At 40.1% G+C, this 16,825-nt stretch overlaps 1 protein-coding gene across 1 annotated transcript in view; it reads left to right on the forward strand.

The window, feature by feature from the left end:
• Nucleotides 1-14,332, forward strand: part of sdr42e2 (short chain dehydrogenase/reductase family 42E, member 2) — a 37,907-nt gene extending 23,575 nt beyond the window's left edge. Inside the window, exons 7-13 of the mRNA XM_056237232.1 lie at nucleotides 341-416; nucleotides 1,477-1,559; nucleotides 2,058-2,195; nucleotides 2,278-2,343; nucleotides 5,570-5,633; nucleotides 5,751-5,824; nucleotides 14,032-14,332. Of these exons, the coding sequence (XP_056093207.1) occupies nucleotides 341-416; nucleotides 1,477-1,559; nucleotides 2,058-2,195; nucleotides 2,278-2,343; nucleotides 5,570-5,633; nucleotides 5,751-5,824; nucleotides 14,032-14,250 (720 nt within the window). The 3' untranslated portion in view covers nucleotides 14,251-14,332. The remainder of the gene's footprint in view (nucleotides 1-340; nucleotides 417-1,476; nucleotides 1,560-2,057; nucleotides 2,196-2,277; nucleotides 2,344-5,569; nucleotides 5,634-5,750; nucleotides 5,825-14,031) is intronic.
• The last annotated feature ends 2,493 nt before the right edge of the window (nucleotides 14,333-16,825 follow it).

Genomic DNA, 16,825 nt, shown 5'->3' on the forward strand with positions numbered 1-16,825 from the left:
TGTTTGTTTAAGATAAATTATTTCTATGGACTTAGAATTAGAAAATATTATGTTTATCATAATTTTGACCATGCCTGGGCTACAAATTGTGACCATATTGATAGCTTTGATATAATATATTGTGGTTTGTAATATGTTGTGGTCAAATATTTTTAAAAAAAATAATTCAAATTTATCAAATGAATTGGACACTTTGTAGTCTGAGCATTTTGATTTGAGAATTTATTTCCTATATTTAATTTGAGGACTACTATCCCATCACTAACTCATTGCACAGTTTACAAATGATCATCTTGTCATCTATTTAAATGTGAAAATTTTTTTTCATTCTCTCTTCAAGCACATAGACCATTACTCCAGGACTAAAGCTATCGCCGAACACATGGTGCTCGCGGCCAATGGAAGACCAACAAAAGGTACGGAAATGGAAACTTGTTGATCTCTGAAGTCAATCCTGTTATTGCGCACAATAGCAATAAGCGCAAGTGGTGTCATGTACCCCGATCATATTGTGTGTGTGTGTGTGTGTGTGTCCACTGCTGATGAGGTACTGAGGTAACAGCTGCTATGGTAATGACCACAGCCTGCAACCCAACCCAACCAGACCTGTTGACACTGTTTTAAAATTAGACCTAGGCTTAACAATAAAGTCAAGCACGAGGGAAAGCTTATTCTGTGTGTGTCTCTGTGTGTGTGTGTGAGGACTCTGCGCTAATAATTGCACACCTTACAAAACGCAAAGGGAGACACAACTTTTTGCTATTTCAAGCATGCAGATCAGCATCAGATGTCTTTGATATCATGAGTAAAAACATAAAAGTAATAGAAATTATATATTGGCCAGTGCGGCTGTTGTGAAATTTGGTTAAAATTACTGCTGAATGTACTGACAATCATTCATGGCAAACTAAAATATACTTAAATGTAATTTCTACTGAAACATTTCATGTATTTAAACGAATTACACATTTGTAAGGATGAAGTTACAATTTATTCATCCATCCATCTATCCACCCAAACCCTTACATGGTCTTTATGTGGACCATTATTTAATAAATATGATATAATTTGCAAGTACAGTTTTTCTTAAATACTCTTAAGACTTGAAGTACACTACAAGTACACATTAAGCACACTTCTTTTTTCACAAGGAAAGGAATGGTACTTGTGTAATGTAATCATTTAGTACCATAGTAAATATCAAAGTACCATAGTATTGCCATCTATAGCCATCATTATACTATGGTACAACCACTTAACTCTTTTGTTAATGTTATACATATCTAGTAGCACATGATGACAGTATTGACAACGTATACAATCTCATATTGACTGATTGCTCACTAGTCAAAACTGGATATTTGGTTAAATGATACAATCTTGTTTAGATTATGTATAGGCATCTTTTAATTTATTTGTAATATGAAAAAAATAGGTCATGGATATGCTTATAATACTGAGGTATTCCTGTGATAGGTGGTGGTCTTCTACAGACATGTGTCCTACGCCCCTCTGGTATCTACGGTCCTGAAGAGAGAAGACATTTACACAGGGTGATGGTGAGACCCCCATCCACCACCACCACCCCCCCCCCCCCCCTCTCCCCCTCTCCCCCTCTCCCCTCTCCCCCTCTCCCCTCTCCCCCTCTCCCCTCTCCTCTCTCTCTCTCTCTCTCTCTCTCTCTCACACACACACACCCAGACAGTTGTACAGGCTCAGCGTTGCCCAGAGCTGTACAATATTAATGGAGTCTGTGAGAAGCTCCTGTTTCTCCTGTATCTACATACAGCCACATCTGTCTGTGCTTCCTCGTGTAATCTCTACACAAATAATCTTTTGTATTCTACTCACCCTCAGTTTTAAAGGTGGGGTAAGCTATATTTAAAAAAACGCTGTTGGACAATTGAAATCAAACAAAACTTCTTCATTGCTCCGCCTCCAAAACTCACCCCCCAATCTAGTTTTCGCTTGAAGGATATCGGGGCCTTTAGAAGGTGTTGTTAGCTCTGTGAAGATTTGTTGAATGCAGAAACATGGTTTAATGATTCTCTTCTCAGGTGAATGTGGAGAGGAGGTTGTTCAGCTTCTGTTTTGGAGACCCTAATGCCAAGATGAACTGGGTGCATGTGGATAATTTGGTGACGGCTCATGTCTTAGCAGCAGAAGCACTCACTGCGGAGAAAGCCTTTGTGGCGGTATGTGTGGCATGATAGAAATATTTTTATTGCAATCAGCAGTATTGAACCCAGATTATGCATAATGTTTTTTTTTTTTTAGAGTGGACAGGCCTACTTTATCAATGATGGGGAGTCTGTCAATGTCTTTGAATGGTTGACACCTTTGGTATGTAGCAATCAATCCAAGTACAGTCAAACCAAAATGTATTCAGACATCTTCAACGTTTCTCACATTATCACAGTTTATTCGCTATAGTTTAGAAAATGGTAATAAAATATTAGAACAACTGAGAGTTATTAAATCAGTTGATATTTCACTGGTTTTGTCCGTCCTTCTGTTAGACTCTCACAGATGAATTATGTTGAATATCTGTCAGCTGTTAAATTTAACTACACAATTAGATAATACCAGTTTAGATCAACCGATTACCAAGCAATGCTTAATGTTGTTCAGTCTGTGTGTAAAAAGAGCATTAGCAATTAAAGAAAACCCACTTCAGCAAAACACATGGAGTAATACCGGTGGAGCCGGAGGGAAGGCAGAGCCAGGTGGAGCCAAAGAGATGGAAGGCAGAGGTGCAACCGGCAGCCAGAAATCCTGAGGTGTTACCAGGGGGATGCCTGACCAAGGCGGAGTTGGTGGGACGAGGGAGCCTGGTGGAGCAGGTGGGATGACGGGCCACGATGGAGCTGAAGGACCGATGGATCAAAGGACTGAGGTGGAGTCCAGGTCTCTGTGGCTGGAGGCAGAGACAGGGGATCCTCACGCCAAGGCTGGAAGCCCAGCAGTGAATCCGCAGTGCTGCTCAGGGACAGCTGTGGATGAGCAAAGGGGCAGACAGGAACCAGAGGAGTAAGGGCTGAATAAATATGTTGGTAAAATAGAGGAGGTGGGAAAGGGAGGCTGGGCGGGCAATCTGAAGACACAGAGGGCACAGGAGATACTTGGAGCACAGGAGATACAGGGGTGATAGCACTGGGCATTTTCAACAACATAGGGGTATCTTCAGTGATCACATCCGTAAACCAGTCTATTAATTCCACCTCTAAAAGTCCAATAAGATCCCATAGTCCATATTTACCATACACGCAGCAGCGGGAGTGTGGGCGGGGCTAGCATCCATGCGCTCCACTGCACGTCCACTGCACAAGGACTCCCTCAGCGACGATCGTTGTAGCCGACTCACGCACCTGGTCAGACATAATATTGGGCTCAGGCTCCGTGGATACAAGCGCTGGAATCAGGCTTTGGGACCGTCTGGCTGGGTGTTGGCTGACTGGGCTCTGGGTTTGGTGGAGGGGTGCTGGTAGGCTCTGCGAGGCCGATGGTGAATGCCATTTACCAGGACCCACTCCACACGCTCCCTGGGAAGGCCTGCCCGGGACTGCTCGCTGAGGCTGGCGATGTAGAACGGGATAGTGGGTTAGGCACGCCAACTCCAAGAAAACTCCAGGGGACCGGTCCTTCTGCTCCAGACATAGCAGGGCAACAGCGGGAATGTCCATGGTGATGGAGGAAAAAAACAAACAAAAGAAAACGCAACAAAAAATAAACTGTTATGGTCAGATCTTCTGTCACGTAATGCTATGTAGTGAGTCGCACAACAAAATATAGTCTTTTAATAAATCCACAGGAGGGTCCACAGGACAGGCAAATCCACACACTAACATAAGTTACACATAGACGAGATGGGACTGAAAGACACAGGGAGTATATACTAGAACTAATGCAATAAGTGATAAACTGTAGCCTGACTTCGTCATACTCATATTCAAGTCAGAATGTGAGTCTGATACTGCTTCATAGGGCTTTGATTATGAGGCGTGTCTTAACCGAACCAGGGAAAAAAAAACTCTGCACTCAATTTGATAGACCTACAACCAATCAGAGCAACGCAGTAAGTCAGCTACATAGTTGCATAGCATAGTTTCAACAGACCTCAACTGCACGCACGCTGGAAGAAGTAGTAAAATAATGAGTGTTGTTTCTTTTACTTGGTCCTCCATGAGTGCGACCAAAGGAGAAACCACAACTCTCTCTAAGTCGTCCTCAGACGAGCCTTCCATCGTTGCCTCCAGGCATCCCGATTCTCCATGCATCCGGCCAGTTGGTGCTCTGGGCTCCTGTATCCCTCTTGAGTATGTCCACGTATGTTAGCGTGGGACGTCCTCTTGACCGATGGCCATGTGTTGGTTCCCATAGCACCAGCTTGCTGGCTGGCAGCTCGCGATGCCTTCGGCAATGTCCTGCAAGTCTCATTCTCCTCACAGCAATCTTGTTGCTCACTCTTAATACTCCCTCATACAGGATTTTGTTGGTTACATGCACACTCTTACTGATATTAAGCACTGCACGCAGCATCCTGGTGTAGCACCCGTCTAGGGACTTCTCTATGATTGGATTCAGGGTCCAGCATTCACTGCCATAGAGGAGAACAGACTCTACTGTCGCGTAGAAGAAGCTGAGTTTGATTTGGCGGGAGAGGTTGGAGTTCCATACACTGTTCATGCCGTTCAGGGCCCTCCATGCAAGTGCCTTCCTCACTTTTAGATCTTGCTCAGTTGAGTTGACCCATGCGCCCAGGTACTTAAAGTCCTCAACTTCTTTCAGCACAGTGTCTCCTACTGTTATCAGAGGTTGATGTTCCGGTGGTACGTTGTAGGTCATGACCTAAGTTTTCTTTGCATTTACCCTAAGGCCAACCTTAGTGCACTCTAGCTCCACCCTGTGTAGTAGTTCCTGAGCTTGTTCCATGTTATTGGAGAGCAAACTAATGTCATCCGCATAGTCAAGGTCCGTCAAGACTACTGCCGGGTGCCGACTTGACTTCCTTGGTGTCAACGTGAAGCCAAGTTCCTGCTCTCGCCCACTGATTGCCTTCTTGAGCGCATAATCAAGGACTATGATAAAGAGGAAGGGGGCTAATGTATCCCCTTGCATACAACGACCACAGGGTTTTCATTGCGTTCCCTCTTCTTAGCAACCATCGGAGCCAGCTGATAAAATAAACTTTTGCCGAGTCCAGACCGAACTTCCCGACCAAAAAATGTTGTGGGCGGGGTTCGGGCTGGCATCCAGGCTAGATAAACTGGGCATAGCTGAATTTCATTGCATATTAGACAGACTGGGGAAACGGTAGTCACTGTATGAAGAATTTTTGGGTACAATACTGTATGTCACAGTTTACTTTATTTTGCTCTCCTCACTCACATAAATGAACTATAGTGTCCTGCACCCACTAGTAAAAAAAATAATCAAAAATTACATCTGGTGTCTGAATAATTTTTGGTTTGACTGTATTATTTAATGAACCCCATATATATTTGAAAGATTTCTTTGTGTATTACAATTATTTGCTGTTTAAAACAACTATACCATTATCTATTTCCAGTTTGAAAGACTGGGTTACGGTCGGCCGCTGATTCACCTTCCTGTGTCTCTGGTCTACTCAGCAGGTGTGACATTAAAATTATAATGCAACTATAAATCGTATTCTTTTTTCATCCCATTTTTGTGCCTAGAGCTTGAATTGAGAAATTAAGTTGTTGAATGAACTTTCTTGTCTTCTCCAGCAATTCTGATGGAGCGACTACATGTGACTCTGAGGCCTATCCTGGAAATCCCATTGCTTCTCACCAGAAATGAGGTAAATGTTCATTAGATTATGCAGTTTGCTCTGATCCCTTTTTCCTACTAAAGTTGTTTTGATGCCATCTTGAGAGCAGTGTGACATTGCATTCTCCCTCCGCTATTATAGGTAATTAAACTCCATTAGCAAACAGAGAAACACACTCAGAGGAGCTGTAGAGGAGCTTACAAACAGAGGAGTTTCCGTGGATCTTTTTGACAATGTTTGCAGAAAACTGTAGGGAAAAAAGGAAATAATTAATCCGTTTTAAGCATATCGTTGTCGTGTAAACGTACCCTCAATGCATTTAGGTATGTTGACATGGTCAAATAATCTGCTTATGTTCAAACTGAGCATCAGAATGAGGAAAAAGGTGCTTTAAGTGACTTTGAGCGTGGCACGGTTGTTGGTGCCGGACGGGCTGGACTCACAGTAGAAGACTGGAGAAACGTTGCCTGGTCTGATGAGTCTCTATTTCTCCTGCAACATTCAGAAGGTCGGGTCATAATTTGGTGTAAACAGTGTGAAAGCATGGATCGATAATGCCTTGTGTCAGCAGTTGAGGCTGCTGGAGGTGTAATGCTGTGAGGGATATTTTCTTGGCACACTTCGGGTCTCTTAGTACCAATTGATCATTGTTTAAACGCCACAGTCCAACTGAGTATTGTTGTTGTCCATCTCCATCCCTTTATGACCAGTGTATCATCTTCTGATGGCCCTTCCAGCAGGAAAACACACACGTCTCAAATCTCAAATCATCTCAAACTGGTTTCTTGAGTGAGTCACTAAACTCAAACGGCCTCCACAGTCTCCAGATCTCAGTCCAGTGGAGCCGCTCTGGGATGCGGAGGAACAGGAGATTCACATCAGGGATGAGCAGATGATATGTGTGATAAACTGAAGGTTCAGCCGCCATGGCAACAACTCTAGCCTAAGTGTGGCATCTTAGGTTTCCATCAGCAGAAGTGAATTACCTTTAACTCTCTTTAACATGCACAGCAGATCCAGCACTCCTGCACTCAACTTAATGAACTTCAACTCTATAATCCTTCAACTCTATTATCCTTCAACTCTATAATCACAGCAGCTCCAGTCCTCCTGCACTCAACTTAATGAACTTCAACTTTATAATCCTTCAACTCTATTATCCTTCAACTCTATTATCACAGCAGCTCCAGTCCTCCTGCACTCAACTTAATGAACTTCAACTCTATAATCCTTCAACTCTATAATCACAGCAGCTCCAGTCCTCCTGCACTCAACATAATGAACTTCAACTCTATAATCCTTCAACTATTATCCTTCAAATCTATAACCCTTCAACTCAAATCTATAACCCTTCAACTCTATAATCACAGAAGCTCCAGTCCTCCTGCACTCAACATAATGAACTTCAACTCTATAATCCTTCAACTCTATTATCCTTCAACTCTATAATCACAGCAGCTCCAGTCCTCCTGCACTCAACATAATGAACTTCAACTCTATAATCCTTCAACTCTATTATCCTTCAACTCTATAATCACAGCAGCTCCAGTCCTCCTGCACTCAACATAATGAACTTCAACTCTATAATCCTTCAACTCTATTATCCTTCAACTCTATAATCACAGCAGCTCCAGTCCTCCTGCACTCAACATAATGAACTTCAACTCTATAATCCTTCAACTATTATCCTTCAAATCTATAACCCTTCAACTCTATAATCACAGCAGCTCCAGTCCTCCTGCACTCAACATAATGAACTTCAACTCTATAATCCTTCAACTCTATTATCCTTCAACTCTATAATCACAGCAGCTCCAGTCCTCCTGCACTCAACATAATGAACTTCAACTCTATAATCCTTCAACTCTATTATCCTTCAACTCTATAATCACAGCAGCTCCAGTCCTCCTGCACTCAACATAATGAACTTCAACTCTATAATCCTTCAACTATTATCCTTCAAATCTATAACCCTTCAACTCTATAATCACAGCAGCTCCAGTCCTCCTGCACTCAACATACTGAACTTCAACTATAATCCTTCAACTCTATTATCACAAGAGCTCCAGTCCTCCTGCACTCAACATAATGAACTTCAACTATAATCCTTCAACTCTATTATCCTTCAACTCTATAATCACAGCAGGTCCAGTCCTGCTGCACTCAATATAATGAATTTCAACTCTATTATCCTTCAACTCTATAATCACAGCAGCTCCAGTCCTCCTGCACTCAACGTAATGAACTTCAACTCTATAATCCTTCAACTCTATAATCCTTCAACTCTATAATCCTTCAACTCTATAATCCTTCAACTCTATAATCACAGCATCTCCAGTCCTCCTGCACTCAACATAATGAATTTCAACTCTATAATCCTTCAACTCTATAAACCTTCAACTCTATTATCCTTCAACTCTAGTATCCTTCAACTCTAGTATCCTTCAACTCTATAATCAAAGCAGCTCCAGTCCTCCTGCACTCAACATAATGAACTTCATCTATAATCCTTCAACTCTATTATCCTTCACCTCTATAATCACAGCAGCTCCAGTCCTCCTGCACTCAACATACTGAACTTCAACTCTACAATCCTTCATTTCTATTATCCTTCAACTCTATTATCCTTCAACTCTATAATCACAACAGCTCCAGTCCTCCTGCACTCAACATAATGAACTTCAACTCTATAATCCTTCAACTATTATCCTTCAACTCTATAATCACAGCAGCTCCAGTCCTCCTGCACTCAACTCTACAATCCTTCATTTCTATTATCCTTCAACTCTATTATCCTTCAACTCTATAATCACAACAGCTCCAGTCCTCCTGCACTCAACATACTGAACTTCAACTATAATCCTTCAACTCTATTATCACAAGAGCTCCAGTCCTCCTGCACTCAACATAATGAACTTCAACTATAATCCTTCAACTCTATTATCCTTCAACTCTATAATCACAGCAGGTCCAGTCCTGCTGCACTCAATATAATGAATTTCAACTCTATTATCCTTCAACTCTATAATCACAGCAGCTCCAGTCCTCCTGCACTCAACGTAATGAACTTCAACTCTATAATCCTTCAACTCTATAATCCTTCAACTCTATAATCCTTCAACTCTATTATCCTTCAACTCTAGTATCCTTCAACTCTAGTATCCTTCAACTCTATAATCACAGCAGCTCCAGTCCTCCTGCACTCAACGTAATGAACTTCAACTCTATAATCCTTCAACTCTATAATCCTTCAACTCTATAAACCTTCAACTCTATTATCCTTCAACTCTAGTATCCTTCAACTCTAGTATCCTTCAACTCTATAATCACAACAGCTCCAGTCCTCCTGCACTCAACATAATGAACTTCAACTCTATAATCCTTCAACTATTATCCTTCAAATCTATAACCCTTCAACTCTATAATCACAGCAGCTCCAGTCCTCCTGCACTCAACATACTGAACTTCAACTATAATCCTTCAACTCTATTATCAATCAACTCTATTATCCATCAACTCTATTATCCTTCAACTCTATTATCACAAGAGCTCCAGTCCTCCTGCACTCAACATAATGAACTTAAACTATAATCCTTCAACTCTATTATCCTTCAACTCTATAATCACAGCAGGTCCAGTCCTGCTGCACTCAACATAATGAATTTCAACTCTATTATCCTTCAACTCTATAATCACAGCAGCTCCAGTCCTCCTGCACTCAACGTAATGAACTTCAACTCTATAATCCTTCAACTCTATAATCACAGCATCTCCAGTCCTCCTGCACTCAACATAATGAATTTCAACTCTATAATCCTTCAACTCTATAAACCTTCAACTCTATTATGCTTCAACTCTATTATCATTCAACTCTATAATCAAAGCAGCTCCAGTCCTCCTGCACTCAACATAATGAACTTCATCTATAATCCTTCAACTCTATTATCCTTCACCTCTATAATCACAGCAGCTCCAGTCCTCCTGCACTCAACATACTGAACTTCAACTCTACAATCCTTCAACTCTATTATCCTTCAACTCTATTATCCTTCAACTCTATTATCCTTCAACTCTATAATCACAACAGCTCCAGTCCTCCTGCACTCAACATAATGAACTTCAACTATAATCCTTCAACTCTATTATCCTTCATCTCTATAATCACAGCAGCTCCAGTCCTCCTGCACTCAACGTAATGAACTTCAACTCTATAAACCTTCAACTCTATTATCCTTCAACTCTATAATCAAAGCAGCTCCAGTCCTCCTGCACTCAACATAATGAACTTCATCTATAATCCTTAATTTCTATTATCCTTCAACTCTATTATCCTTCAACTCTATAATCACAACAGCTCCAGTCCTCCTGCACTCAACATAATGAACTTCAACTATAATCCTTCAACTCTATTATCCTTCAACTCTATAATCACATCAGCTCCAGTCCTCCTGCACTCAACATAATGAACTTCAACTCTATTCTCCTTCAACTCTATAATCACAGCAGCTCCAGTCCTCCTGCACTCAACATGATGAACTTCAACTCTATTATCCTTCAACTCTATAATCACAGCAGCTCCAGTCCTCCTGCACTCAACATAATGAACTTCAACTCTATTATCCTTCAACTCTATAATCACAGCTGCTCCAGTCCTCCTGCACTCAACATAATGAACTTCAACTCTATTCTCCTTCAACTCTATAATCACAGCAGCTCCAGTCCTCCTGCACTCAACATGATGAACTTCAACTCTATAAGGTCCATCAGATCTCATACATCACACGAGCAGGCGTCTGTAACCATGAAGTCTGCATGTGCTGTTTAAGTATCACAGTGGACTCTGGGATGGTAAAGCATGATAACCCAGTTGGCCTGAAGTCTGAGGAAGAACCCGTTGCTTTAGGCGTGGACTGGTGCTGAGACATGCATTAGTCATGAGAAACACAAGCCCCGGCCTGACGGGTGATTCTGCTCAGGTGGAGGCAGGTTTGATGATTGCTTTGTGAATAAAACATGAGGCACCAGCTCCTTGCTGGAGCTTTAGGTTTGAGATGGGCAGGTGAAGGAAAGACACGCACACACACACACACACACACACACACACACACACACACACACACACACACACACAAGCACCAGGAAATGAGTATGTCAATCACATGATGGTAACCTCCATCCCAGTTTCTGATCCAAATCTTACACTATATATTATATACAGTGACATCAAAACTACTGAGACACATCTGGACACTTATGAATATGAATAGATCTATTATTTTATCATTTGGAAAAACAAGATACAAGCCTCTGTTTGGTTTGATATTTTGTTACATTCGTAGTGTGGCTTATGTGTCCAAATACTTTTAGTGGCCAGGATATTAGGTATATTTATATTAGTTGAATGTGTCATATATTACGGTTTATAAGTTTTTTTTTTGTAAGTGTACACTGTCCTCTGTCCACTAGATGGCACTAGTCTGTTTCATAGCATGATCTGATCACACAGTCCACCTCTAAATAATCCAAATGTGGGATTTTACGTTCTGAGGTGAAGTTTAAAGATATGATATCAGAAGAAAATGTCAGATCAGCTGTCTACTAGCAGCTATTCCTGGGTTAATGCTAACTAGTTTGAACAACACCCTGTACCATTTGTTTGTTCCAGGTCTCTTATAATATGCTTTGATCCACTTAAATTTATTTGAATAGCACTTTTCACAATTATGTTTCAAAGCAACTTTACATCCTTGATTACAATTATAAGGATATTATTTGAAAGTTTCACATGTCGATACAAAGTTGCCTTCTTCTGAAAACTTCCCAATTGGCTGAACAGTGTTTCAAGAGTGCTGACACTGAGACGTTCCACTGTTCGGTGTGTTTATACACTCACCCGCCACTGAAGATACATCTTTTGCCTTCAGAAGAGCCTTAATTCCTCAACAGCTGCTGGACACATTCCTCATAGACTTTGGTCCATATTGTCATGAAATCATCACACAGTTGCTCAAGAAACCAGTTTGAGATGATTTGAGATTTGAGACGTGTGTGTTTTCCTGCTGGAAGGGCCATCAGAAGACGATACACTGGTCATAAAGGGATGGAGATGGACAACAACAATACTCAGTTGGACTGTGGCGTTTAAACAATGATCAATTGATTCTAAGAGACCCGAAGTGTGCCAAGAAAATATCCCTCACAGCATTACACCTCCAGCAGCCTCAACTGCTGACACAAGGCATTATCGATCCATGCTTTCACACTGTTAACACCAAATTATGACCCGACCATCTGAATGTTGCAGGAGAAATAGAGACTCATCAGACCAGGCAACGTTTCTCCAGTCTTCTACTGTCCAGTTTTGTTGAGCTAGTGTGAATCGCAGCCTCAGTTTGCTGTTCTCATCTGACACCAACAACCATGTCACATTTAAAGTCACTTAAATCTCCTTTCTTCCTCAATCGGATGCTCAGTCTGAACTCCAGCAGATTGTCTTGATCATGTCTACATGCCTAAATGCATTGAGTTGCTGCATGTGATTGGCTGATTAGATATTTGCTTTAACAAGCAGTTGAACAGGTGTTCCTAATAAAGTTCCCAATAAAGTTTTAAGCGTGAGCTTTATAACGTGCCCACACACTCTTCAGACGCCTCCTGGTCTAGACGGCAGTGTGTGTTGGGTCAAGGGAACCGGCTCTGGCTCTCGGCCCACCGCAGGTTTTCCGTGTCGATACCCAATCTGAAGGCTGGTAAGGGGAGAGAGACCGCGGGGGCATTTCACGGTGCCAGCAGAGCGCGCGGGTACAGACACACTCAATGTAAAAGTAATGCCAGGTAAAAGGAGGTCATTAAAGCCATTAGTAAATGTGAAGCCCTCAGAATCTGATCTGTGAAGTCAAATCCAGAGCCCATCTCTCAGCGCCGTGTCTTAATACTGTCTTCAGGACGATCTGACTGTGACACCTCTTAACCTACCTTAACTCTCCTCATGCTTTAAACCAGTCCGCCAGGAGAAGAGCAGTCCCACCAACTCAAATAACAAACCTTTTTTACAGAATAACGATTGCCACAAACAAACCTTTTTTTTTTTTAAATAGTACTTATACTAAATACTATTTACAGGTTTGCAATAATATACTTAAGTGTGAGAACTGAATGTAACATTTTTTTTACACTTAATTGCGTATTATTTACAATTAAATTAGTTTTTTCTAATTAGTTGAATTTAAGCGTTTTTTGACTAACTTATGTAGGACTTAAATGCAATTTCATAATTATTTCTATTGTCTTTGAAATTAAGTTACTGCTGAATGTACTGAAAAGCATTTTTGATAAACTAAAATATATTTTAATGTCATTTTCTTTTTATTGAAACGTGTGCCATGTATGTACACTGTAAAAAAATATATGATCAATTAGTCATGACAACATATGTTTTTATATTACTTTAACTCATCAAAATAAGTTGAGCAATTTTCAACTTTTTTTATAAGTTATACAAGATTCAACTCATTTAATATAATTCCAGTCAGTTTACTGTAATTTTAGTTCAAATGACTTAAACATCCAAGCTGATTGTACTTAAAAATATATATATTTTTACGGTGTATTTAAATATATTTTTTGTATGTAATTTCACTGTAAAAAATGATTGTTGGTTTGACTTAAAAAATTAAGTTACCAGTTCCCTCTAAAAAATGTTGAGTTCATTGAAATTAAAAATTTGAGTTAATGCAATGGAGATTGGTTTAATAAATAGAAACTTAAAATATAATGTTATCTGAACCACATTTGTAATAATGCAGTTGCAATTTAGTACATTTTAAATATAATATCAAATAACACTACAGTTTAAATTAAAATCGTGTACTTTACATGTGATTTATTACTTTAAAGAAGTACACTTATTTTGATGTGTTGACTAAAGCATGACAAAAGATTATTTAAACATAATGAACTTTACATTACATTACATTACATTACATTACATTACATGTTAAGTCATGAAACAGTTCACAATACTCTTTAAGTGGCTTTTTTTTAAGATTTTAAGCAGCTACACCACAAGTGCACATTAATACACTTGTTTTTACCGAGAGGCCGCAGCCCAGCGTGTGTCTCTGAGGTGTCCAGTAGGTGACAGCATGTGACCTGTGTGTCTGATCAGATCAGTATATCACCTCATCTCTGTCTGCTGTTTGCATGTTGACCTCTCCTGACCTCTGCATCCCTCTCAGGTCAGAAGCATTGCTGTCAGTCACACCTTTAAAATCGAGAAGGCCCAGCGAGAACTGGGCTTCGTTCCTGAGAAGTTCAGCCTGACGGACTCTGTGGACCAGTACCTGCGGAGCCGCCCGGGACGTCCAGCCGCCTCGTTCCCCAGCACACGCTTCCTGTTCCTGCTGCTCCTGCTGCTCCTGATCGGACTCTTCTCACTCCTGATCTGCTGGGAATAATGCTCACTTCTCAGAGAAAAGCCTTAGGGTTTGAACTAGGGCTGGGCGATGTAGAGAATTGAAAATTACACTGTAAAAAAAATTCTGTTAAATTTACGGTAAAAAAACTGGCAGCTGTGGTTGCCAGAAATTTACCGTACGGGAATACGGTAGCAACATTTTAGGTTTTACATAAGTTAAATTTACAGTAAAAAAACATATTTCATTATCTGATACAATGCTAATTTACCGATCTATTGAAATACTAGAATATGTTTTCACTGCAACATTTTTACATTATTTTACCGTGAAAATGATGCAGCGTTGCGAATATCGCATAAAAAGGTTCAAACTAGTTTAAATGTTTCTTTGTATTGTAGAGATTGAGAGCATTAAAAGAGAAGTATTTTTCGTGAATCAGTTTAGTCACCAAGAAATCAGAATTGACAATTCTTGTTTTGTTTTTTTAATATTCCAGTATTTATTATGCACATCATCATCATCATCATCATTTTTTTTTCAAATTCATGTTTCCTCATAATCTTTAATCAAAATAACTTCCCCTCCCTTTTGCAGCGCCATCTCTTCTCTTCACTCTCACATGAGATCCACCAATAGCAAACCACAACCATCCAACCATCCAATCAAATCCTCACGGACAAAATCAAGCCCCGCCCTACATTTGTTCTTGTTTGAGAAGTCACTTCGCTCAGATTTACGTCACAGGGAAGAAAAGACCAGCGCAACTTTAGTTTCAAGCTGGCTTTTACCGTCCACTTCAACAAACCAATTCAAAAACGCATAAATTTGAGCCATTATTTTAAAAAAAAATTCTCACTGGAGATTGTTATATAAGTTAAACTTATGAACTATAATTTAAAAACAGTGTGCAAAACATGCACTGATTATTTTAAACTAAATGTTAACTGTATTTTACTTACTGTGTTAAATATTTTGAATCTTATAGGCTACACTGGCTGCTTGCTTCAGATTATGTTGAGATTTCTATTGTCAAATTTCTATTGTTCTATTGCCGTTACATAGTCAACGCGAGCAACGCGAGCAAGCAACGCGAGCGACGCGAGCTACGCGCTCCTTTTCATAGTACACAAGCGTCACCGGCGATGCGTGAAATGCAATACACCGATCGCGCAGCAGGGGGTAGTAGAGTCTAGAGTCGGGTCACGTAATATTCAGATCAAAATGGCAACTGAAGAGGAGTGCATATTGCTGATTTTACATCGGCGGCAACAAAGGATGTATACGAACAAGCTCGCATAACTTTTCCTCTTCGCCCGCCATTGTATTCAAATCTTCTTCTTCTATAAACATAATAACATACCTTTTTATGTACATTACTTGCAATGTCGCCCCCACCGACAACGCATAGTATTGCGTGCATCGGCGCGTCGCGTATCAAAAACTAGGATGACACATTTGGCTACGCATCGACGCATAATGGCGGCCGAAGCGTAGCGATGTGTAGCCTTGCGCACGCGTATGCGTACCGATGCGTTGACTATGTAAGGGCCCGGTTGTCCGTACGTCCAGACGCTAACCGCACGTCGCGTTTACATCGGGATTAGGCAATTCCATGTATACAGGAGTAACTCTCTCTGCTCACGCATGTAAACGGGTTATCCCTAATGTTTCAGAAACCCGAATAGTGACCTTAACCCGACCATAACCCGAAATTTGGCTGCATGTAAACGTAGTCACTGTGTTAGATTTGAGGGGTGTGATTCAGGGTTTGTGTAAAATTGAAATATAACCTGCAGAGCAGCTTGGGAACTACAGGTGAAACTCGAAAAATTTGAATATCGTGCAAAAGTTATTTTATTTGAGTAATTCAACTTAAAAGGTGAAACTAATATATAGACTCATTACACGCAAAGTGAGATATTTCAAGCCTTTATTTGTTATAATTTTGATGATTATGGCTTACAGTTATGAAAACCTTTTCACAATATTCTAATTTTGAATTTGGGTTTTCATAAGCTGTAAGCCATAATCATCAAAATTATAAGAAATAAAGGCTTGAAATATCTCACTTTGTGTGTAATGAGTCTATATAATATATTAGTTTCACCTTTTAAGTGGAATTACTGAAATACGGTAAATTAACTTTTTCACAATATTTGAATTTTTCGAGTTTCACCTGTATATATCACTCTTTGACTATGACTAGGAGAAACAAATTGCAAGTAAATGTTTTAAAATGATGCTAGTTAGTATTTAGACAAGAATCAATGTATTTATTGTTTTTAAAAATATAATATTATTAAGTCTGCAGCCTATTCTCATTATTTTGGAATAGGCAAGAAAGTCTAAAAACAGCAGTGTGATCTTGGCAGGCAGCAATTTTATTGTTTTTTTGATTGTGATGTTGAAAAGTTATATCACTGAGTTTATTTTACACCTGATGGATACGAGTATTTGCTCATGGTCTTCCAGAGAATGAAGTGTATTAATAGTTGCACTTCCTAAATGTGTGCATTACAAAAAATGAATGTGTTTTTATTCCAGCATACACTATATCTTTATATACATTCATATTCATACTTAACTCGATGAACCGAACTGTTATGGTGTGTGT

Source organism: Rhinichthys klamathensis, unplaced genomic scaffold (assembly GCF_029890125.1).
Source record: "Rhinichthys klamathensis goyatoka isolate OS25496 unplaced genomic scaffold, OSU_Roscu_1.1 h1tg000484l_1, whole genome shotgun sequence".
Lineage (NCBI taxonomy): Eukaryota > Metazoa > Chordata > Actinopteri > Cypriniformes > Leuciscidae > Rhinichthys > Rhinichthys klamathensis.